The 16,197-nt window shown below is 40.1% G+C and overlaps 1 protein-coding gene across 3 annotated transcripts in view; it reads right to left on the minus strand.

Annotated features, from left to right (window-relative positions):
• Positions 1–2,575: 2,575 nt before the first annotated feature.
• LOC145434241 (uncharacterized) overlaps positions 2,576–16,197 on the minus strand; it is a 67,763-nt gene continuing 54,141 nt past the window's right edge. For 2 of the 3 annotated variants that reach the window (XM_080311589.1, XM_080311590.1), the window contains 8 exons: positions 11,865–11,994; positions 11,590–11,747; positions 11,350–11,531; positions 11,023–11,148; positions 10,424–10,531; positions 10,146–10,364; positions 9,420–9,580; positions 2,576–4,606 (listed from right to left, as the gene is read on the minus strand). In XM_080311589.1, coding sequence (XP_080167715.1) covers positions 4,392–4,606; positions 9,420–9,580; positions 10,146–10,364; positions 10,424–10,531; positions 11,023–11,148; positions 11,350–11,531; positions 11,590–11,747; positions 11,865–11,994 — 1,299 coding nt within the window. In that variant the 3' untranslated portion in view covers positions 2,576–4,391. Of the gene's footprint in view, positions 4,607–9,419; positions 9,581–10,145; positions 10,365–10,423; positions 10,532–11,022; positions 11,149–11,349; positions 11,532–11,589; positions 11,748–11,864; positions 11,995–16,197 lie in introns of those variants that run through there. The other variant, XR_013913310.1, reaches the window with a different exon arrangement.

Raw genomic sequence — 16,197 nt, forward strand, 5'->3', positions numbered from 1 at the left:
CTGTCGGCGGGCCGGATATACGGAAGTTAAGTACTGGGCGGGCCGGATTGTTGAATCGATACATTATTCGCCCATTTATCCACATATACAAGGAATCAATCGTATCTATTGAATGCATTTTAACGACAGCAATGTCTCTTCAAAACCATTTCTCGCCGATAATGACGAAGACGATGTAGATTTGTGAAGAGCATTGTCATACAGGCGCCGCCATGTCTACTTCTATCTGAAGTTTGTTGAGAGTTCAGTGATTTTTATAGTAGTTTTAGGGTGAACTTCAAGTTCCTATAGATCTAAAAAAGATATATGGCACTTAAATGTATTGTTGAATACAAGAAATTTCAAAATGCCGTCGCGGGCTGCACAAAACGTTCAACACGGTGCAATCCTTAATTAAGATTTCAAGGCGTTCGATAACCCCGGTACCCCAAATTTACCAAGATATCAATTCATTAGGGTTGAGTAGGTGACGAGATAGCGTCGTTGTTCAACTGTGTGACCTGATTAATCTCGATGTTGAATTCATGCGGTCCGCGTCCTCCACGCGATTTGAAAAGTGCATATGGCCGGCGACCCGTTTTGATTTGGCGACAAATGGTATAAGCGGTGTCTTACTAGGGTTACCATACGTCCTCTTTTAAGAGGATTTGTCCACTTTTTTACTTTTTTAAAAGTGTCCTCGGAGGACGCCCAAATGTCTTCTTTTTTGAGAGTTTTGGTTTTCAATCATACCCACTCCCGACCAACGAGAAGTCAGATTCCACCGCTGTGAGATATTTTAGACTATTATGTCTAACCACATTTCGACCTAATGACTAGATGGGAAGTCTGTCTGACTTAACGAATCGGGCACTCGGAAACTTAACCGTGGCTCGGCAATACTTCTGCTCTTAACCTTGATGTTTTTTTCGTAGAAAATATAGCAAAGCAAAAGAAGTATTCTTTCTGGCAATATCTGATGTCAAGTGCCAATAAACTTTTCACTTTCAACTTGTGTTGGAGTACTTCTTTTTAAATAGTATATTCATGCTTCTTTTTTTTTATGCCTTATATTATTGTATTACCTTTCTACTTTGTGACGGTAGTCACGTTACATCAGCCATGTGATTTAATGACTGGTCGGTATTCGCATGTATTATACCTCGTTGTTGAATGCATTATCCCGCCACTACAAGCAAGTGGATATCGGTTCTGTTCTAATTTTCATGTCTTTCACATTAAATATCACATTCCAGCTGGTGTCACATTTCTAATGAAGTTGTAACTTAGCCATGGAAGAAACAGACGCATTTGCTTGTGACAAGTTCACGTATTTTTGGCATTATGAAGTATTTTGCAGAGGTGATCAAAGTAGTCAAGAAAGCTACTCAAGTAGAAGTAGAAGTAGCGATGAAAAAATCTACTCAAGTACGAGTAGAAGTAATTCTTTCAAAAGCAACCAAAAACTACTTGAAGTAGAAGTAAAATTTACTGACTTCAAATCTACTCGAGTAAGTAAGTAGTTGTGAAAACGATCGTAATTCGTTCGCATGGATTGTCAAAAGGTGTAAATTGAGCTAGGCGAACGGTGCCGAGCTTGATTCATATTGATTGATGCATACCAGGAGGTATCCAATTTTCGACAGCATAAGCATTCGTCCGCATCATGGAATGAATATGATAGTATTGAAATTGATATGCAATACTAATCCTCCGTTTAATCGAACAGCTCGTTCTAGAAAATATCATGGTATGGCGCCCTCTCCCATATTATAAGGCCCAGTGGTTTAGTCGAAGAGCAATACGGAGAGAGTTTTGGACATCCTCTATACTGCCACCAAGAAAACGAGAATCCTACCTATCTATTTTATCAGCAGCCTGCCAATTCATCCAACAAACTGACAACTGACAGCCTGACAGGCAATTACGGGTTTTCGCATTATGATGCAACAGATATCATCGCATGCACCACTTGATTACAGCCTCGACCTTATCATCGCGCGTAACTTTCTGAGTGCGAATTAGCAGTTTTTAATCACACGATTAGCATTCTTCCGGATCAGCTAACTTTATTATCTTCACCTAAAATGGGTCCCGATTAGCGGTTTTTAACCTCACGATTAGCATTCTACGGGATCAGCTAACTTTATTATCTTCGCCCTTATTGTGTTAAAAAAGCTATCAATATTGGGAAATCCCGAAACGAAAAATTTGTCTTTGAGGGTATAATTACTCAGAGACTAAGAAATAGCCTACTGAGATGCTTTCTGAAAACTCAACATCCTTCTAGGAAAAGAGGTGTACGCGATTTCGTTCAATATATCCTAGGTCCTAGGACATCAATTTTGTAATCCAACCATGACTTTGCTGCAACAAAGTGATCGTGTTTGCTGTAAGAAACTCGGGATTTCGTACTCGGCCTGTGGAAATATACCAGATATGGCTATACTGTACGGCATGTACGACAATATTTACATCTGTCTACTAAACGTTTTCATGTGCTCGTTCTTCCATCCCGATCAAACTTTCTCTGTCATCTCGATCACCGTAAAAGACGTCACCATACACGACAAATCGTCAATCCAATACAATGGGAGAGGGGAGCACATTCCAAATTTTAATAAACAATGATTCTCTTTATCTTTATCGCATGAATAATGCAACTGATAGGCGGCATCTAAACGACCGACCGCTGATTCCATCCTCGACGTTGAAGTGCATGAAAGCGTTAGAAATCACGGGATTACGATCTGAATTATTGACCTCGTCTATACCGACACTTTGCCTTCATTTACATCGCTTGACCTGTTAATGTTATATTTTGTCCTTTTGCTTTTCATTTATTGTACACGTGCATGCCACTTATTTACATGCTCTAAGCGCAGGTCTGCTTTGACACCATTCTATTTCTATAATATCGAATTCCTGCGGTGTTTTGAGATGGTACAAATAATAATAAAGAGAACCAGAACCAAAATTCTATAAATACAGCAAGAATTGACATTAATTTTTCAACTTCTTTATGATTTTCATGATTGTGCCACCATCCGCGCCGTGTCTCGCTCGTATTTCGCTTTGTATACAGGGTCGTACTCGCACATATTTCAAATATTGTCAATGATCGTCTGCAGACCGTTCAGACTTTCATTTGGGGGCCTTGGAGTCGACTTTTATCAAAATACGACAACCAAGCCTGTGCCTACAGAAGGAGTGTGTGTACCTTAGATGGTCTAAGAATAGTACATTGAGCTATCTCCGCCCCGATTATTTCATGCCGGTGACGTCATATTTTGTGATACGATTGTTGACATACAATGATCTTTCCAAGTCTCTGCTAGTTGCTGACGATTACCCCTGATGCGTGTCAGCCGAAAATATTCGGGCTCATTTCAATATGAACAGTGAACATACTATTCAAAATATGAGTTATATGCACCAACAATCAACGTTATTCAGTGTTGGGATGTTTCGAGTCAGCTTTTTCTTATGACTTAACTTGACTTTACTCGGTATTTCAGAACTGTGGATTGACTCGTGCCGTTCAACCGACAACGATTTCTTGGGATCCAACGATTCCATATCGTGTATGTCGACTATATACCGGGTGCTGATCGTCCGTAGGCTCATACTGCATATTCTTTTCGAAAGTATTTACACAATTATGGCATAATTATGCAACGTGAAATGGCATAATTTTAGACACTGTTTCAAGCATGTTTTAAACAAAGTGTTTCAAAACACTATTTGCTCTAAATTTGTTTTCATACGATATTTGTTTTAAATGCAAAGCACACTCTTTTCACTCAGGGTGTAGTTGCATGTTGTTAAACACACCAGTTTGAAGCAGGTTTTAAACAGTTTTCTTTACAAAACCGTGTAGGTATGTTACAGCCTAATTATTTTCGAACTACCTTTTGGCGCGATCTATACCTATATAATCTTTTCGAATCTCTTCCTTGGTGTATTAAGTTGGTCATCATGCAGATGCAACTTATAATCCAATTCGATAATTTGTCCCGTATAACTCAAACCAACCGAACGCACCTATTTGCGATATCGGAATTTGAAATTAGCACATTATGATGCGTCTGCGATCACTGAGAAATCATCCTTATCATGCATTTTGTGTATAGATAATGTTTGATTTAGCAAATCTGGTCACAACCGAGGATTACTTGTGTTTTGGATAATAATTGAAAACAATGCGCAGAAAACCAAGCAATTGCTACAAGTATACAAATTCATTGAATATGGATATAGTATGTCTTGCGCAACCTAACATCTCAACAACATACAAATAACACAAATATTGTAGCCAAACGCAATGTTCGTATGGCGCATGAAATGAACTTCGCAATGAAATACAAAAAATGACCGCGCATCGCTATTTATAGAGCAGACAAAAAAATATATCAATTATGGCTTCCAACACTTTGTTCACGTTCAGTCATTCCGATGCTAACCGATTTCGTAGAATATCCCAATGAAGGCAGCGATATTTCGACCTTCTTGAACTTTTTCCAAATAATATCCAGTAGGTCGGAGTATAACAACGGGTTCATGGCACTGTTGATCGGGACGATGAGTAATCCGGCTGGTAGGTAGGCGTCGTTTGGGACGTTGACTCCTAAAATCATATATAAACCTTTAGCGCACAAGACGAAAATTCCACAAATCCCAATGTTAGAAACGCTCGTGTGTTTATTAATATTTTGATCCGATCAGAACGATAATACGATGTAGTTTATGCCAGGGATGTATAGCTCTATATATCCCTGGTATATCCGTACGCATTAGGCATTATTCGAATTCATTCAATGAAATACCCGCGTTGATCGACTGATGCAATGATCGCCAGTATTAAGATACCATGCACGAACACTGAACAGTAATTCTGATGATACGGCAGTGGTTCTAAAACTCTTTCGACCGCGATTCAAACCTGATTTTCATTATTATCTCACCACCCAAGCTTCATGCTACCTAATAATGTATTTTCAGTGTGGGTATGTCACATTTTACGGGCATGCATGATATATAGACTGCAAAGACAATAAGTTGTACGCAATGCAGTTTTATGGAAAATGTGTGACGCACGCCATTTTAAAATGGGATGCACATTATTCCTTGCGGGCCGCATTTGTACGGTAAGGCCTAGATTACAAGGACGGGGATGCCAACCATTTCGACGATCGATGGTTTTGACCAACCAGTGACGATCGTTTTGGCTTAGGGCCTAAGGTTGTATCGTCGCCGATTTTACGGCAAAGCACTTTGCCCAGTCGCATGTTGGTCAAAATTCCATGTCCTCCAAGTGTAGCGGAAGGTGCGTCAAATAGTGGGCCAAAAATCACATTTTTAGTCATAACAATATTACGAATCCAGAAATACCAATGAACTTTAGCAAAACAATGGATGAACATGAAACACATATTTGCAAAGAAAAATGATTTGAAAATACGAAGAAATAACGAAAGCGCAGCCAATTAAAAAAACGTACCTTTTTATCCCATTGTGCCCCATAGGCGGGGTACAATGGGACAAGCGTTGGGGGAAAACGGGACAGCATTAAAAAAATTACCGCCGCATCAGTTAGCAAGAAACTGAGAACTGTTGAAGAAACTGATGGATCGGCAAGTGTCCTGGATCAGTTTTAGTTTACTTCCTGAAGTTTGGAATCTTATTGAAACTGGCATGAAGATCGCTGTCGGCTCGTCGATCCACATTTATTATAAGGGGTGGTATATAATTGTAATGTCCTCCGTTTATTGCCTGAGACTTCAAGAGATGTTTTGAGGGAGTGTTGGTCACGATCTAGCTTCTTCGCACTCTTCTGTTTATTTTTATAAATTTTGTAAAATTCGACTTTAAATATCAATGCACCATTGTGCCGAACAAAATTGTCCCAATGTGCGCCGCCCGCTTCTGCAGTGTAAAAACCCACCAAAATCTTTAAAGCCGCAATCATGCGCCTAAAATAGCATACAGGGAGACTAATAACTCCTCTGACTTAGCTGTGTACTAATTTCAAGCAAAACAAATTACGGATTACGGGTGATATGACACTGCTAAATCATCGAAGCGATGTATATTCTTCCTGTCGGGTTTTAAAAATATTCACGATGTAATATCATTGTGTCCCTGGATCCATCGTGACTCACCTTCCGTACTGGCACGGACATGGTCGGCCCCAAAATATCTATCTCTATATGGTCACGCACACCGCTAGACTAAAGCATCCCATCTGTCTCCGAATATACCATTCTCTCACAACTACGAATACATTTAGACTCATATCTCTAAGTTAAGCGTATTCAAAAAACGTCTGAGTATTACCCACACTGGAGTAGCAGCTACTTGGCCGTTCTGGCTCACCGCCAGGTGCGGCAGGCTGCAAGGGGCGGCAAAAGGTGAGGTGATGACTAGGGCAAGTTTTTGTTGCACTAAAATCGCGAGAAAGTTACATTTAATTTTAACAAAAGTTGCATTTATAATTTTTGTTGAATTATTAAGGTATACTCGAAAGGTTCCGTTGCATAACTTAGTTACTGCAGAGCTGTCTAATTTGTTACTTCGCTATTTAGCGGTCTGACAAAAATCGCCAAAAATTACATTTTTCCCGGCACACAGCAAGGAAATTACGCAATGCGCGAATGATTTTCCCCCAAAAGCCAAACAGCATAGCGATAACTCGCTCCCCCTAAAACAAGACGAATAACACACACCAAAGCCCCTAGGTCTGCAAACTTGACCCAAGGTATTACAGAAAAACTCACTCTTTGCGACTTTAACAAAATCAATAGCCCGAAAAAGGAGACCCAGTGAAAATGTAATTTTCAGCGGTCTCGCCTGAGCGTTCGTGAAATGGGAAACTATTTCAAATTTAAACGACAGAATTATTACAGTAATCTATTTACATATTGTTCGGACACGGTCGTACTTGGCAGGGGTAGTTGAACTTCTTGCTTGCAAGCCATTGTGTCATAGATAACTGTGAGATGCAGGTAACCCATCATATAGCTCTTTGTTATGCAAATCAAAGAGAATAGAACCATACTAGAAATAGTTTATTGCATGTTTTTAAATCACTCCTTTACATTTTTACACAATATTTGATAAAAGTTGCAGTGAAAATTGGCAGGAAAAATAGAGAAAAGTTTCAAAAAGTTGCATTACAAACTCCCTTCAAACAACTTAAAACATCATAAGACATAGATTCGCAGTATCTAGGAAGCTGTCGGAAGCTGTAAAAAAAGTTGCCGAAGCTGCAAAAACTTGCCCTGATAACCTTATTTTAGTCAACACAACCCAAGATTTCCAGTAAATATAATTCAAAAGATTGAAACTATTTCAAAATTTGGGCGGGATTTTCAACGAAAGCCAGGGGCGGCATCATATGCTAACCAATCTTTTCAATTCTAATTACTGTAAATCTTGTTGTGTTGACTAAAAAAAGTCATCACCTCGCATTTTGCCACCCCCTTGCAGCCTGCCGCACCTGGCGCAGAGCCATAACCGCCAATTGGCTGCTACGCCACTGGTCGTAATCACTATTTTTGCGTGTCTCGAATACTGGCTATAGATAGTACTCAACACGGTTACTTTGGATATTTAGAAATTCTCCACAGGAAATTGCGCAAAGCGCTCGTCAACCAAATTTATACCCTTCGCGACCCAAACTTTCAGAATCCCTGCGATACGGTATGTATATATATATATATACTCGAGGCAACGACTATTTCTGCAGCAACCAACAGCACGGTAGTTGATTACTAGGGCGACTTTTTTACCTAAAAAAGAGAAGATTTTGACCTAAAAAAACATTTTTTTACAATAAATAACTTAATTTTGAATTTTTAAATTTGGACATCATGTATGTAAATTAGGTATTTTCCCACATAAATTTTAGAATTGTACTACTTATGTTCATTTCTGGTTGGAACTGTCTGTCCTCACGAAGTGGTTTGGCCTGAGAAATCTTATTTGACTTGAAAACTGACAAATCTTTACATGAAAAATCTCGATTTTAACGTAATCTGGACCTATGAGTATCCCAGTGGTGTCATCACGCATTATGGTAGAAGTAATTAAAATTTGTTGTCGTACAACGAAGGATACTTTCCCACATTCTCGGTTAGAAAGTGTCTGTCAGTACTAAGTAGCTTGCCAAGAATGGGTAAAGAACGTTCAACTTCAGCAGTACAGATTTGGACGTCGTGAATGAACCTGTAGTGATGCCACTCCGGTCGTGTACAAGTGAGTCAGAGTCCGCGTTGAATGCGTTCATTTCAGGTGTTACTGTATCGTCAGTTTTATAGTGAAAAGTATCAGTCTGGATAATTTGGATCGTGAGGGCGTTTGACATCGACGGTGAAATTTTGCCACCGGGCATATGTGCCGGATTATTAGCTTGATTCCGAATTAATTTCCCGTTATCCACACCGTTTGAGAATGACAATCACCGTGGACAAAGACATATTCGTATTGTGCGAAAGCCTTAACATATAGCCCAGTCGGTCCCTTGACCATCTCCGAAATTCTGATATGAAACCTTTTCCATCACACGAATGAATATAAATCCTTGCTCGCGTTCACTAAAATCTTGCGCATAGCCCACGAGTCACATACGTGTCATGGTGGAAATCAGTTTTATATCCGTGTGCAGCAGTAAGATACTTTCCTCAATATGCTGACCCGAAGTGCAGGGCGCCTAGCGGGGAAGTCGCGGTTTTACATCAAAGTCTTCGGTCTGAGCCGACCTACCTGCTCGCGACTAGTCGCTAGGGCTGGGCAAAATCGAGTACCTGAGTGATTCGATTCTGAATCACGTAATATGCTTCGAGTCGAGTCGAGTAACCGAATATCACTCATTATGACGTCATAACATAATTTATGACGTCAAAGTTCAAATATGTACCGTATAAGCCACCACAAAGAATAAAATGTCTGTCATCCATCGCATAAAAGATATTGGGGCATTTTTCGACCGTACCGATTGCATTCCACTTGGTGACAATGTTGTGGGATAATCATGACTTCAGAAATGTGCTACGTCCAGTAACCTTGGTAGCTTTGTACTATATGTTTCGTATGCTACGATACCGCCAATAAAAGTTTCAAGGCTTTAACAGTGAAAATTAATATGGAAACTATAATTCTCGTTGATAATTTACCTTTCAGTGGTGTGGAGCGTATAATTTCAGTACTCGAAAAAAATCGTATTTTACTACTCGACTCAAATCATTAATATTAATACTCGATTCAGATTCGAGTACTAGAATCATTGTGCCCAGCCCTACTCGCGACCTACCGAACGCCTCATCATTACGTTAACCCATCGGTTCGTTCATCGTGCGTTCGTGACGATGTGCGAATAGAATATAAATAAGTTCAACGAGACACAAAATTATTCGCGATTTTGTGTGAGAAACAATGTTTACCGCAAAGCTTCAATAATCCCATTATGCATATCGGCATCCAACATAAGAAGTCCGACGCGAGTATCCAGGTCAGTTTCCGTTGCATCATCGCGTTTTGTTTGCTGATTTTATCTTCTCCGGAAAATGATCTATTCAGTCTAGTTTTTTTCTCTGTCGCGAGTCTAAAAGGATCGCTCTCGTAAGGATAAAACACCGGGGTTTTCAATTGGGAAGTCGTTTGGGAAATTGTTTCAGTTCACGAATTAAAGTAGGCTATAATAGACAAACATTGCCAGACATTAATATACTATTTTCATACATGTCAGTTATATGAATCTGTTCAATTTCTCATAAGATTGATATTACAGTCAACACAATACTGTAGGCCTCTGATTCAAAAAATAGAGACATCGTATAGCATTTGTATAGTTCGCGTTGCGAACAGGCATAGTTATGAATAGGTTAACACGATGATGATGATGAGACTGCAATTGCAGCCGAAACAGTATGTAAGAAAATCTGGAAGTAATTCCAAGTCTCAGAGGCATAGGGCCAATTTACCTCGAAATGCCCTCAGTAATTGGTTAAATCGATTCCATCATCGCTATTCAAACTATTACAGACTTGCCTATACTCAACTACTGAATGCCTTGCTATAGTTTAATGATATGTAACAAATGGGAGATATTAGTCAATTTGGTTATACATATGATCCAAAGGCCGAATGGGGTACATGTATACACTCACCTATACAGCAGTACGTAGACCACGAGCATGAAGGCAAAGGCGATGAAGTTGATGACCAAAATCACAGTAGAATATATCCAAGCTTTGTCCTTGTTACGATCGGGAAAAAAGGTCGGAAGGCAGACGGTGTGACTCGAATAGTATCCGAATTCATAAAGTACAGTGATGTTCGGATTGAGTTCCGCAATAAGACTTTTCAAATGTTCCCAGTCCGTGTTCCTGCATAGTACTTTAGGGATGTTTTTCCATTGTATTATCGTAGCATATTTGATACATACCCGTAATATTTGCCACGAGTTGAATCATTGTGCATGAGATTGAGCCAATTTATTGTATATGAGATTTCATCATTATTTATCATCTTGAAGAAATCATTTTCACTGAAGCTGAATATAAGAACAACGCCATGTCATGCATCAAAATGCATGCAGGGAAATTCAATATGCGAGGATTTTGCAAAGGATAAGGATTTGCACATAAGTTTGGACTAAATGTCTTAGAGTAATTCGCTACCAACAAGATGGCATAATGTTGAAGCGTGCTGCTGACTAATCAGTAGGTATTGTGTTAGATTCCTGTTCGGGTCGGACCAAAAACCTAATAATTAAATTTGCTATCTGCGGCTACCCCACTTGGTGATTAGCATCTCCAGGATACCATGGAGGGGTGAGACTAAGAAAGCAAATTGTTTGTCCAGCGGCATATGTAGCCTACATCATGCGCTCATATATAGTATGCATAAGCACAGGACGTGTGTATGTATATCACGAGTCAGTGTGTATGTGCCGTAAATCAAGGGAAAAAAAATAAAACGCAAGTGTCCTGCAATATTTCGTATGCTGAGATTCATGCTCGGTATCGTATAGCTGGCCCTTACGCGACACTGCTCTTGAAAATATCTTCGTAGCGCGGTATCACAGGAAAGACTGCGATCAATATTGAAATCGCCCACGTCGCCAGAATTGCTATGATCGTGCGGCCAATTTTGGCAGTAGCGAAGGGCCTGTCAAAAACGGCAACAATAAGGGCTACGATTTATGTACAATAGTCGGATCCATTTGCATGAAGGCAGCGGATCACCGATTATAATATAACCTATAGTGAAAGGTCTTTCATGAAGTGCACTTTCTATATTAGAATTAAAATATTTCAACCTAGCACAATCGCAATATATAGTACGATGCTGGTATTACTTAATGCCCACCTTGCTATTGAGTGCAATCTATAAAATGCGATCAAAACCATAGTGAAAACAGATTGCTCCGATCCAATAAGCAATATAACTCCTAGCAAAGAGCACGCAGTGCTACTGCGCCATTGTCGATCGACCTTGCAGTACCGCCCATCCACCTCAGACGTCTTTATACATATTGCTAACGCGTAAATCTAGAAGTCAAAGGTCAGCCAGTCGTTGAAAATTTATGATTTCGCCAACTTCACTTACGCCAACAAGGAAATCGGACACTGCTAGGCTCATTATCAAGATATTGAAGAGTTTGGTATGGCCAGACGCTCTTTTCCTCGTCCCCAATCCTTCACGTTTTCTTACGGAATGACAAGTGAGTATTACCACAGTGGTACACCCAATGATTGCAGCGATACCTACAGAATCGAAATTGGATAAGGAAAATATAAAAACCCGTCCGCAGATATTTCAAAAATACAGGAAATCTCGGATAGGTTCCCTATACGCATAAATACGAAATTCTCAAAACTCACTGATTATCCAAACTACAACGAGAATGGTCCTGCTTGTAATCAATTTTTCTTCGTTGGAGAAAGCGCTGTCAATGCAGCCGAACTGACATTCGTCAGAACCAGATTGGCAATCCTGGATGCCATCGCACACCTATTTACCAAAAAAAAAAACATTGTTTTATTTTTATCTTCAAGCCAAGTCGAATGGTGCGGTTATTGATTTGTGCGGAATACCGTTAGTTGAAGTGGTGCATATTTTGCCTAATTGTCTCGTGAAGTTGCTAAATCAGTAATCTATACAGCCCAGTAATCTACGCCTGGGGTTGACAACTCGCGGCTCTTTTGTGCATCTGTTGCGGCTCTTCGTAAAAAGCAAAATAAATGTATATTGCATGACTCATTAGGCTCAAACTTTGTACGACATTGCATTTTCATATACATTGTGATTGTGATATATGATGAGTAGGGTGATATTTTTTGACATGTCAAAAAAAGTCTAAATTAGGTCAAAATTGTAGCGTTAGGTCAAAAAATGTCAAAATTCTTTACAAAGTCGAAACTTTATGCAACCCGCATTTCGTTTGTATGGTAGATTTTGCACTGTCGGTGAACTTATCATTTGTCACTTTACAGCTTGTAGCCTACTTTATAGGCCTACCGTTGTAGATGGCCCATTGGGTGCTCATTGTGAATGATAAACATTCAACTGAAACCAATAGGTTGGCATGGCGTTATGCTCAACGTACCGCAATTTCCGAACTGAAGCAAGACTGCGTGGGCATTGAATGGTTCTTATATCAAGAAGGGCATCACGGAAAATTGTGATGTAGACACCATCGCCAGAATGAAGCAACACGGTTTGTCACCAGCAGTGTACGCACAACTTCAGTGTTGTCAGCTAACAACTGCTGCTGTTGAACGTTCTTTCTCCATTTTTGCCAAGCTACTTAGTAAGGACCGACACTTTCTACCCGAGAATGTAGGAAAGTATCTTTCGTTGTACTACAACAAATTTCAATTATTTCTATCATAATGAGTAATGTAACTACTGTAATTCTTCACAGGGCCAGATTTCGTTAAAATAAAGTTTTTTCATGTAAAAACATTGTCAGTTTTTGAGGCAAATAAGTTTTTTTTCGGGGCAAACTACTTCGTAAGGACAGAGAGTTCCAACCAGAAATGAAGATAAGTAGTACAATTCTAACATTAGGTGGGAAACACCTAATTTGCATACGTTAGATCAACATTTGGTGAAAATTAAGATTTTTAAGGTAAAAAATGTCAAAATTAACATATTTTAGGTCAAAATCTTCCGTTTTTTAATAAAAAATTCGCCCTAATGATGAGAGATTAGTAACTTTTTGACTGATTTGCCGTCGAGCCGCATATAATCACTAATCACACGCTGTGTTCTCAAGCCCTATAGTCCTCAACAAAATCGCTAACACAAGCATGTAGTCTATACTCGTAATCTCATATTGTGTGAATGCGGTTTCGCTGCTACCACGCTGCACAGATCACATAAATTTGTTAGCGAGAGTCTGTAATGACAATGCACGGCAGACTAGCCGGTCTCTCTCAATAACTACTGCTCGAATTTCGTTGTGAATGTCAAAATCGCGCCTGTGACTCTCTGATGGTACGCAAATATGAGCCAAAAACTGCTTCATGAGCGCTTTCATATCTTTATATTTGGTAATCCTTTTGCATTCGAATGACGAATCGGTTGCATGGTGTAGTTGTGACCAGAATATTTTTCATTCAAGAAGAAAAATATGGCAAGTTATGTTCACCATCGAACCCTTACGTGATTTCTAAAATTGCTTTTTTTTAGGCCGTTACTGCCACAGTATGCCTCATCCCCCTTCGCACATTATGTTGACGTTCTTGTAGCATAAAAATAATTTTCGAGATAAGTTTATTGAATTTGAAAATTCTACCTAGCGCAGTGAAGCATAATTTTTGGCATCACCTGAAAAGGAATCGCGTTAGCACTCGCTTGCAACCGCCGAAGAGATTTCAACAAATGTGCGAATCAGCAGCACGCAATCGTGTGATTGTTTGTTTTTATTGAACAATTTTGGCGCTTATCGCCGATAAGGTCATTTGCGCCCGATCATGAATATTGTTTTTTGCTTGATCTTTTTTGTTCGTGGTACGATTTTACGATTTTCGCGGACGACTTCGAGTCACACTCGCATCCACGTCTTTCGCTCTTTCTCTCGCACGCGTCATCGTCAGAGTCTGTTGCAGCTGATTTCCGTAAGCTCGACTATACTTATTCAACTGGGCTTTTCGTACGACATATGCAGTGAGGTCAGCGATTAGCAGCCCAGATAAATCTCCGACACATAGAAGTAGGTCCGAACCGGGATTCGAACTACTAACGCAGTCGTGTGATAATATTAGGTTTAGAGTTGCATATACTGTATGCGTCCTGTTGAGTTAGCGTCGACAATATCAGCCACACTGTAAGCCAGTGGTTCCCAACGTGGGCGATTTGGCGGTCTAGGGTGGCGAAAATAACGAAGGGGGCGATAGGGGGGCGAAAACGGACGAAGGGGCCCATTAGGGGCGAAAACAACGAAGGGGTAATAAGGGGGCGATGGCGCGTTGAAACGGCTATATTGGAGTCGGGACCGTAACTAGCGCACCCCAAACCCCCCAATTGGGGGTGGGGGCCCGAAATCGAAGGAAGCCCAAAATTATTTCGTGAATTAACATGAATGATTGAGTAATTTTTTAGAAATTCATGCGACTTTTTCAAACATTTTTCGCGCTGGGCGCGATTTAATATTTTCATGTATCTTGATGTTGGGGTCCCCGTCACCCAACAAAAATACGCATAATTTATGGAAATGATAGACTTCGACGTCGGCCATTACTGCGCCACGACGCACCAAGACATATGAAGTTAGAGGCCATGTAATATGCGACTACAAGAAGTGTGCCAGAACGATCAGCAGCGAGAAGACCTTGGCCGAAAAGGAATGCCCTTGTGCTGACCGGAAACTTCGATATATATACATATATGTTTAATTGTCCATAGGCGCCTCAATGGCTGGCGTCGAATGTTCCTGTCCTGGCGTCCTTAACCCCACAGGACAAATTCCACCCCGCAAGGAAAAAATTATTTGCCAGTGAAGAAATGCCAATATGAAATCATGTGCGTCTTTTAGTTTGGTACGCTTTGACGATTTCCATATCTTCTGACATGTAGCAGATATAGGAGGTCACGAAATAGCATCATGTAAAAAAGTCAATATAACAACGATTCCACCCGAAGATGTTTAATTATTATTTAGGGGTTCTACCTTTTCCAACATATCACATCGACCATATTGACCGATTCAAACATGAATTACATAAATTTGTCGCGCTTCGCGTGTTTAGGCGAAATACGGTGACTCACCATACAGTACATGAAATAGGGTATAGCTAACATATAGCGACAAAAAGCCCACTGGCTGATGGGGATCTGGAGTTTAGTTTATCAACCTATGGGGCCAAAGACCAACGTTTTTTCGGGGGGGTGGCTGACGAAGTGCTGTTTCTCGGTTCCCAATATTTGGGGGCGATGATCGGTGTGGAGCTTCAAAAGGGGGCGATGAGTCGAAAAAGGTTGGGAATCACTGCTGTAAGCTGTGATCTATGATTGTGGAAGTTTGTAGGTTGTGTCGTCATAATACCAGATTTGCCACTCACTCGAAAAGCCAGATGTTGGATCGCTACGAGATGTTGAGAATGAAATCAATGTTTGACTATAGTCTGTGGAAACTGTGGTGATTGTCAGTTGCGGATGAAACAGAGCTCTCGGTTGTTTTATGTGGTCTGAAATAGGTTTAAATTGTTTTTTGAATGCTGAAGGTTGCCGACCCTTGAGTCTTTCAATTAACGCGTGCAATAATGAAGAAGCGAGCGCAGTATGTCGAAAAGGGCGGGGAATAATTTTAATGCAACTGTATCGGAACATACATTTAAAATAAAATATTCTATACACAGATGATAATCTGGTGATTAAATTGTCAATTCTCAGTCAAATCAATGAAAGACGTGTGCTTTATTTTCTTCAACGAGGAGGTTTCATCGGGGGTTTCTGGTATGGAAGGTATGAACATTGGACACGTACAAGTTTCTAGCTAGTGTGAACATGAGGTTTTATAGAAGGTACGCTGTGAACACGTAAGCGGTGACGGATTCCAGTATTTCAAGCAAAGTTCTCGACAGCGGCACTGCGCTCTATATATGATGTTGTATCAAATTTAAATTGAAAGCGTGAAGAACATTTGACTGATGTCCTTTTCTCCAGAAAGCCTCCGTATTTGAACTGTGGCTAAAATATTTTCACGAAAGG

This window comes from Botryllus schlosseri, chromosome 2, assembly GCF_051294905.1.
Source record: "Botryllus schlosseri isolate E-star chromosome 2, Bs_hap1, whole genome shotgun sequence".
Lineage (NCBI taxonomy): Eukaryota > Metazoa > Chordata > Ascidiacea > Stolidobranchia > Styelidae > Botryllus > Botryllus schlosseri.